The sequence below is a fragment of the Anomaloglossus baeobatrachus genome, chromosome 3 (assembly GCF_048569485.1).
Source record: "Anomaloglossus baeobatrachus isolate aAnoBae1 chromosome 3, aAnoBae1.hap1, whole genome shotgun sequence".
In the NCBI taxonomy this organism is placed as follows: Eukaryota; Metazoa; Chordata; class Amphibia; order Anura; family Aromobatidae; genus Anomaloglossus; species Anomaloglossus baeobatrachus.
Window position 1 is genome coordinate 679,874,753 of NC_134355.1, and position 8,948 is coordinate 679,883,700.

The 8,948-nt window shown below is 49.1% G+C and overlaps 1 protein-coding gene across 3 annotated transcripts in view; it reads left to right on the plus strand.

Annotated features, from left to right (window-relative positions):
• EFR3B (EFR3 homolog B) overlaps positions 1-8,427 on the plus strand; it is a 98,882-nt gene extending 90,455 nt beyond the window's left edge. For all 3 annotated transcript variants that reach the window (XM_075341288.1, XM_075341289.1, XM_075341290.1), the window contains 4 exons: positions 579-627; positions 840-946; positions 3,173-3,222; positions 6,866-8,427. In XM_075341288.1, the coding sequence (XP_075197403.1) occupies positions 579-627; positions 840-946; positions 3,173-3,222; positions 6,866-6,971 (312 nt within the window). In that variant the 3' untranslated portion in view covers positions 6,972-8,427. The remainder of the gene's footprint in view (positions 1-578; positions 628-839; positions 947-3,172; positions 3,223-6,865) is intronic.
• Positions 8,428-8,948: the final 521 nt, after the last annotated feature.

Consider the following 8,948-nt stretch of genomic DNA (forward strand, 5'->3'; position numbering starts at 1 on the left):
TTAGTCCATGATCTCCCAGAAGATCAGCGCAGACCTCACCTCTCCTCTCTGTGCTCTTTTCAATATATAAGCTCTGAACTTGTGATCTCCCACAGGAGCAGCGCACTCCTCTGCCACCACTAGAGGGAGCTCACTAAGTTCCTCAGCAGTGAATATGTATGTAGTGAGCTCCCCCTAGTGGTGGCTAAATGTTTTATATTTTTTTTTTGTAATCTTCACTCCTCTGCTACCACTAGGGGGAGCTCATGAAGTTCCTCAGCAGTGAATTTGTATGCAGTGAGCCCCCCCCCTAGTGGTGGCTAAAAGTTTTATATTTTATTTTTGTAAACTATACTCTGCTGAAATACTCTGCGCTGTTAAGGACCATTCTCCACCCACTAAATAACTTAGTCCTCCCGCAAGATCAGTGCTCTGCTCTCCTTAAATACTCTGTGCTGTAACTCAGTCCTCATCAGCATAATTAGATTCCTCCTGTAAGATGAGCCCATTCTGCATCTGAAATACTCTGTTCTGCTGTGGCATAAGCTCTTAGTAAAAAATGTCATATGTTGTCTTTTTTTTTTTTTTTTTTTTTTTAGAAAGCTCCAGCAGAAGAGATAACGTTTGAAACTCTGAAAAAAGCCATAGGTAAGGGTCAGTCCGGGCTGCGGACGTGCAGGAAGGATTCTCTCATTGACAGCAGCAAATACTGTGTCTGGAAATTGATAGGAATAAGGCGTGATCAGTAAGGAGATGCACCCTGCATGTATTGTGTAATACAATCCTTCACTATGGGGGGGCGCTGCAGGAAAACTGCACAATGTCACCTAATGCTTTCTTCGCGTTCCCCCCCCGTACAGTGGACAGTGTAGCGGTGGAGGAGCAGGAGCGCGAGCGGCGGCGGCAGGTGGTGGAGAAGTTCCAGAAGGCTCCGTTTGAGGAGATCGCTGCACATTGTGGGGCCAGGGTAAGGAATCTCCCCCGTGTACAGTTAGATGATATAATGCTGTCTGCCGTTGGCCACCACTAGAGGGAGCCCATTGTATACTGTGTATTTATAGGGCCCACAAATCGCAAATAATTAGGTACTTGATTTGTTCCGGTGTTTAAAGAATTCTATCACTTTATTTTGTAACCACTACCATAACGTTATAGTAAGGGCTCCATATGCTAATTACGCTTTAAGAGTCATCTGGGCGGGACCATTTGGTCACACCATTCCATGTGAGATGCGGCGGTTCCAGAAGGGGTTACCTACAGTAATGTAGCTAGAGTCCGATGGGCCGCTATGCAAAGTTTGGGCTGGGACCTGGGACCCCGTATTTTGGTTAATGTTTGGCCCTTGTAGTGTTCTAAATCCTATAAAGACATATGAGTTGCCCCACACCTACCCCATCATTATGTAGTAAAGTCCCCCATCCTGGGCTCATCCTGGTATATATGTCTCAATCCTGGGCCCATTTTGGTATATTTGTTCTCATTCTAGGCCCATCCTGGTATATACGTCCCCATCCTGGGCCACTGTCTGTTAAATGTGTCCTCTATCCTTTTGTATATGTCCCCCCACCTGATGTATATGTCCCCCCATCCTGTGGTGTATATGTCCCCCCATCCTGTAGTGTATATGTCCCCCCATCTTGTAGTGTATATGTCCCCCCCCCCCCACCCTGTGGTGAATATGTCCCCCATCCTGTGGTGTATATGTCCCCCATCCTGTGGTGTATATGTCCCCCCATCCTGTGGTGTATATGTCCCCCCCCCCATCCTGTGGTGTATATGTCCCCCCCCATCCTGTGGTGTATATGTCCCCCCCCCCATCCTGTGGTGTATATGTCCCCCCCCATCCTGTGGTGTATATGCCCCCCCCCCATCCTGTGGTGTATATGTCCCCCCCCATCCTGTGGTGTATATGTCCCCCCCCATCCTGTGGTGTATATGTCCCCCCCCCATCCTGTGGTGTATATGTCCCCCCCCATCCTGTGGTGTATATGTCCCCCCCCCATCCTGTGGTGTATATGTCCCCCCCCCCATCCTGTGGTGTATATGTCCCCCCCCCATCCTGTGGTGTATATGTCCCCCCCCCATCCTGTGGTGTATATGTCCCCCCCCCATCCTGTGGTGTATATGTCCCCCCCCCATCCTGTGGTGTATATGTCCCCCCCCCATCCTGTGGTGTATATGTCCCCCCCCCATCCTGTGGTGTATATGTCCCCCCCCCCATCCTGTGGTGTATATGTCCCCCCCCCATCCTGTGGTGTATATGTCCCCCCCCCCATCCTGTGGTGTATATGTCCCCCCCCCATCCTGTGGTGTATATGTCCCCCCCCCCCCCATCCTGTGGTGTATATGCCCCCCCCCATCCTGTGGTGTATATGTCCCCCCCCCATCCTGTGGTGTATATGCCCCCCCCCATCCTGTGGTGTATATGCCCCCCCCCCCATCCTGTGGTGTATATGTCCCCCCCCCCATCCTGTGGTGTATATGTCCCCCCCCCCATCCTGTGGTGTATATGTCCCCCCCCCCATCCTGTGGTGTATATGTCCCCCCCCCCATCCTGTGGTGTATATGTCCCCCCCCCCATCCTGTGGTGTATATGTCCCCCCCCCATCCTGTGGTGTATATGTCCCCCCCCCCATCCTGTGGTGTATATGTCCCCCCCCCCCCATCCTGTGGTGTATATGTCCCCCCCCCCCCCATCCTGTGGTGTATATGTCCCCCCCCCCCCCCATCCTGTGGTGTATATGTCCCCCCCCCCCCATCCTGTGGTGTATATGTCCCCCCCCCATCCTGTGGTGTATATGTCCCCCCCCCCATCCTGTGGTGTATATGTCCCCCCCCCCATCCTGTGGTGTATATGTCCCCCCCCCCCATCCTGTGGTGTATATGTCCCCCCCCCCCATCCTGTGGTGTATATGTCCCCCCCCCCATCCTGTGGTGTATATGTCCCCCCCCCAATCCTGTGGTGTATATGTCCCCCCCCATCCTGTGGTGTATATGTCCTCATCCTAAGCCGATCTTGATATATATGTCCTTATGCTCTTATATACGTTTCCAGTCCCGGAATATATGTCCTCATCCTGGGCCCCATTCTGGTAAAACGTCTCCATCCTGGCCTCAGCCAGGTTACTTATCATGTTATATGTCAGTGAATGGCGTCGCTACTCACAATGTCTTGTGTTCTCCGATTTTCCAGGCATCTCTGTTACAGAGCAAGCTGAACCAGATCTTTGAGCTGACTATACGGTGAGTGATTGTGTGACACGTTATACTTTTACGTTATTTTAATTTTTTTTAATCTTTTGATCAATTAATAAACGGATCTGAGCAAGATACATGGATTTATCTGTAAAGTCCTGAGGTTTTGAGTCCCAGAGAATCGTCTCATTGACAGCAGTGCAGCCGGTGATCACTAATCGTGTTTCCGTCCCCCCATACAGCAGGTACAAAATTTGAATCCCGGCAGAGAAAATTATATGAGAGAGTAAAACAAATCTGCGGAGGCATTCCCGTAGGTCAGAGCGCTCTTGGACATCGTAGAGTGGTGTCCTCCGATTCTCCAGACATCCCTCTATGAACCATAGTGTCTACATGAGCGGCTCCTGTTCTGGCTGACTCGAGCCGTACTTGTATTTCGGTGGTGGACTCGAGTCGTACTTGTATTTCGGTGGCGGACTCAAGCCATCCCTGTATTTCGGGGACAGACTCCAGCCATTCTTGTATTTCAGTGAAAGACTTGAGCTGTCCTTGTATTTTGGTGAAGGCCTCGAGCTGTCCTTGTATGTTAGTGAAGGCCTCGAACTCTCCTAGTATTTTGGTGACAGACTCGAGCCGTCCTTGTATTTTGGTGACGGACTAAAGCCTTCCTTGAATTTTGGAGCATTCCTGACAAACCTAGATGCCTCGTCACCGCCGGAGAACTAACTAACCTCAAAGATGGAATGAGGAATCCTGACTTGCCTCAGAGCAGCCCCATAGGAAAGTCAAAGCCCCCAACATATAATGACGGTAATGTAAGAAAAAACAGATGGTAGATATAGATATAAGCAAAGTGAGGCCCTGCTAGCTAGATACCAAAGTAAAGGATAGATTGCTGGTTGCAGCCAGATAAAACCCTGAATAATACCAACACCTGATAATCAAAAATTCCCTTAAAGATCACACGATCTTTCCTCCCACTATATCAGGAATGTAAATATAATAGAAAAGATCATAACTACAAAAACACGAGATACAAAACTCCTGATCAAACAGAGAGTAACAACTCCTTTTCTTGCTGGGAATAAATTGCACTCCAAAAATAGTGCAGGAAGACCATTTATTCACATGCAAGAAACAAAAGGGAATATTCTCAAACATTCATTTAGAAAAAGACCTAGATTAAGCAAAAACACCCTTCAGTGCAAATTTAGCCTTTAATCAAGCCCAGACTAAGGGGTGCTTCACACACAGCGAGCTCGCTGCCGAGATCGCTGCTGAGTCACGCTTTTTGTGACGCAGCAGTGACCTCATTAGCGATCTCGCTGTGTGTGACACTGAGCAGCGATCTGGCCCCTGCTGCGAGATCGCTGCTCGTTACACACAGCCCTGGTTCGTTTTCTTCAAAGGCGCTCTTCCACTGTGACACACAGATCGCTGTGTGTGACAGCGAGAGAGCGACAAATGAAGCTAGCAGGGAGCAGGAGCCGGCGTCTGGCAGCTGCGGAGGCTGGTAACTAAGATAAACATTGGGTAACCAAGGTGGTTACCCGATATTTACCTTAGTTACCAGCCTCCGCAGCTCTCACGCTGCCTGTGCTGCCGGCTCCGGCTCTCTGCACATGTAGCTGCTGTACACATCGGGTTAATTAACCCGATGTGTACTGTAGCTAGGAGAGCAAGGAGCCAGCGCTAAGCAGTGTGCGCGGCTCCCTGCTCCCTGCACACACAGCTAAGCGGTGTGCGCTGGTAACTAATGTAAACATCGGGTAACCATACCTGATGTTTACCTTAGTTACCAGTGTCCGCAGCTTCCAGACGCCGGCTCCGTGCAAGCGCAGCGTCGCTTGCACGTCGCTGCTGGCTGGGGGCTGTTCACTGGTCGCTGGTGAGATCTGCCTGTTTGACAGCTCACCAGCGACCATGTAGCAGCGATCCTGACCAGGTCAGATCGCTGGTCGGATCGCTGCTGCATCGCTAAAGTGTGAAGGTACCCTAAGAGAATAAAATACTTATCAGGCATAGCTGCAGACTCAGCATGACATGGAAACAAAACCGATGCAAAGGAACGAAAAACCGCTGTAGAAATCATTCCTGGAGAATCCAAGAAGGCGCAAAAAAGGAAAAACAAAAACCTAAAGGGAAAGGCAAACGTTTAAAGGCTGGAGGACAAAATTCAGGACATCGTCACATAAAGCAGAAGCAATTATCACCGGCAAAGGTTAGACAGAGACTGCCTTCCTTTTTCCCCCCAGGCTGGACACCATTGGCTTTCCTGAAACAGCAATCATCTCCAACACCTGTCTGAGCGACAGATGCAGAATCAGACTCACTACCAGCCCTAGCCACCAGAGGGAGTCCAGAAACACTCCCGGGAACAGCACCATCTCTGATGATATTCACAACAAGTGGTGGACTCGAGCCATCCTTGTATTTTGGTGATGGACTTGAGCCGTCCTTGTATTTCGGGGGTGGACTTGAGCCGTCCTTGTATTTCGGGGGCGGACTCGAGCCGTCCTTGTATTTCTGGCATGGACTCGAGCCGTCTTTGTATTTCGGTGATGGACTCGAGCCATCCTTGTAGTTTGGGGATGGACTCGAGCCGTCTTTGTATTTCGGTGACGGATGTGAGCCATGTTTATATTTCGGGGACAGACTCAAACTGTCCTTGTATTTCAGTGGTGCACTCGAGCTGTCCTTGTATTTCGGGGATGGACTCGAGCCATCTTTGTATTTCAGTGTCGGACTCCAGCCGTCCTTGTATTTCAGTGACTGACTCGAACAGTCTTTGTATTTCAGTGGTGGACTCGAGCCGTCTTTGTATTTCAGTGGTGGACTCGAGCCGTCTTTGTATTTCAGTGGTGGACTCGAGCCGCCTTTTGTATTTCAGTGTCGGACTCGAGCCGTCTTTGTATTTCGGGGACGGACTCGAGCCGTCTTTGTATTTCGGGGACAGACTCGAGCCATCCTTGTATTTCAGTGGTGGACTCGTGCTGTCCTTGTATTTCGGGGACAGACTCGAGCTGTCCTTGTATTTCAGTGGTGGACTCGAGCCGTCTTTGTATTTTGGTGGTGGACTCGAGCCGTCTTTGTATTTCGGGGACGGACTCGAGCCGTCTTTGTATTTCAGTGGTGGACTCGAGCCGTCTTTGTATTTCGGGGACGGACTCGAGCCGTCTTTGTATTTCAGTGGTGGACTCGAGCCGTCTTTGTATTTCGGGGACGGACTCGAGCCGTCTTTGTATTTCAGTGGTGGACTCGAGCCGTCTTTGTATTTTGGTGGTGGACTCGAGCCGTCTTTGTATTTCGGGGACAGACTCGAGCCGTCTTTGTATTTCGGGGACAGACTCGAGCCATCCTTGTATTTCAGTGGTGGACTCGTGCTGTCCTTGTATTTCGGGGACAGACTCGAGCCGTCCTTGTATTTCAGTGGTGGACTCGAGCTGTCCTTGTAGTTTGGGGACGGACTCGAGCCTTCTTTGTATTTCGGGACGGACTCGAGCTGTCTTTGTATTTTGGTGATCTGCAGTTAGCGGCCACCACATTGTGATTTTTGTACCACCCTCCTTAAATTTACCTTATCAGTTCATTTTTTTTTTATTTTTCTTTGAACACCCCCGTCATCCATTTTTTTTTTACCTTTCTGCCTTAATTACTATACCGTTACATTTCTTGCCCTTCTGTCTTACAGTCCTCCACCGAGTCCATCTGGCACCATCACAGCTGCGTACGGCCAGTCCCAAAACCACTCCATTCCCGTGTACGAGATGAAGTTCCCCGATCTGTGCGTCTACTGATCAACCACAAGCTGCGATGTGTCCTGCTCGACAGCATGTTCCTCTCTCTCCGAGAGACCTGCAGTACCGAAGCTCTCCACCGGGTTCACCCTTCTCTTCCAGCCGCACCTCGTGCCAGGTTATGTCCGGATATTGCGTTCTGTTTGCACTAAATCCTCTGGATGTCCACTTCGCGCGTTATGCTGCATCCTTCTTATATGGATTCCTGTACAGACACAGAGATTTACATTTATGATCAACAGAACCCCTTTTAATGTTCCCGTGAGTCGGCCCAGTGTGTGCACCGCCCCTGCCCCGGTCCATACCGGCCTGGAGACTAGTGCAGTGATGTCCTATCCCCCGATGGATGGAGGTCTGGTCCCCTTAGGCCTGTCCTGTGGGCGCTCGGACTGACCAAGGCTCAGTAGACCGGTGGAACCTGAAGTTCTCAGCGGAGTTGAGGCCAACTTCTGTGAACTTGCGTTAGCGTCTCGTCTCATTGGCATTGCTGGAGATGCATTGTCTGCCGGGGCTCTGCAGCTGAAAGGACGGCCATGCATGAGGAGGATTGTCGGGAGCCGTGGGCGGCTCATTCACCGCTGCCCATGAAGTCACTGTATAATGCGCCGGAGGCTAAGAATAGGGAAAATCAGCCGACCTTGGAGAAAGTTCTCCGCCATCATCATCTCCTGACACCGTGTCACACGCAGCCCGGACCGAGGACCAGCAGTGACAGCTATAGGGGTCCTTACCTGCAAAGTAATGGGACAGGGCATAGGAGACTTGTGTAGGCATAAGAAGAGACCACCATCAGGAGCAGGTGTGGAACTGGGCTCCTCGGGGGCGAGCTGTGGGGATGGCTCGCCCTATTTCTACACAAGACTGACGTCCAGCAGCTTTACCTTTTTGTTATAGAATTTCAGCCATGTTTAAGCCTCCCCTTTAGTTATGCCAAGAGGGCAAGACTAGGCATCTGTCCTATACAGCACATATATATTACATATATAAATTACATATAATCCTCTTGTAATGATCACGATTTATAGCCCATATTATACTCCAGAGCTGCATTCATAATTCTGCCAGAGCATTCTCTATTACATAACCATGGTGATTTCTAAAAGTATATAATTTAAATATTAGAATTTACAGCCTTTATTATACTCCAGAGCTGCATTCATAATTCTGCCAGAGCATTCTCTATTACTGTACCAGCAGAATAGTGAGTGCAGCTCTGTAGTATAATACAGGAGGTAACTCAGGATCAGTAATGTAATGTGTGTACACAATGACTGCACCAGCAGAATAGTGAGTGCAGCTCTGGAGGATAATACTGGCTGTAAATACATATAAGATAACTAATTTAACGTAGTAACACACTGACTCACTCCAAAATTTTGGAATAAAATACAATGTCATGTAAAAGTTTGTGCACCCCTGGTCAAAATTACTGTTATTGTGAACAATTAAGGACATTGAAGATAAAGTGATCTCTAAAAAGGCATAAAGTTACAGATGTCACATTTCCTTTTTGTTTTAGGCAAAAAAAATACATTTATTTTCAACTTTTAAATTTTAAGAATAACAAAAAAAGAAAATGGACCTATGCAAAAGTATGTGCACCCTGCATGGTTAGTGCCTAGTAGCGCCCTCTTTGGCAAGTATCACTGTTTGTTAAACGCTTTTTGTAGCAGCCAAGAGTCTTTAAATTCTTGTTTGAGGGATTTTCATCCATTCTTCCTTGAGCTCATCTTCCAGTTCTGTGAGATTCCTGGCTCGTCTTCCAGTTCTGTGAGATTCCTGGCTCGTCTTCCAGTTCTGTGAGATTCCTGTCTCGTCTTCCAGTTCTGTGAGATTCCTGGCTCGTCTTCCAGTTCTGTGAGATTCCTGGCTCATCTTCTAGTTCTATGAGATTCCTGGCTCCTCTTGCATGCTCTGCTCTTTTGAGGTCTCCCCACAGATTTTCAGTAATGTTTAGATCAGGGGACCGTGAAGCCG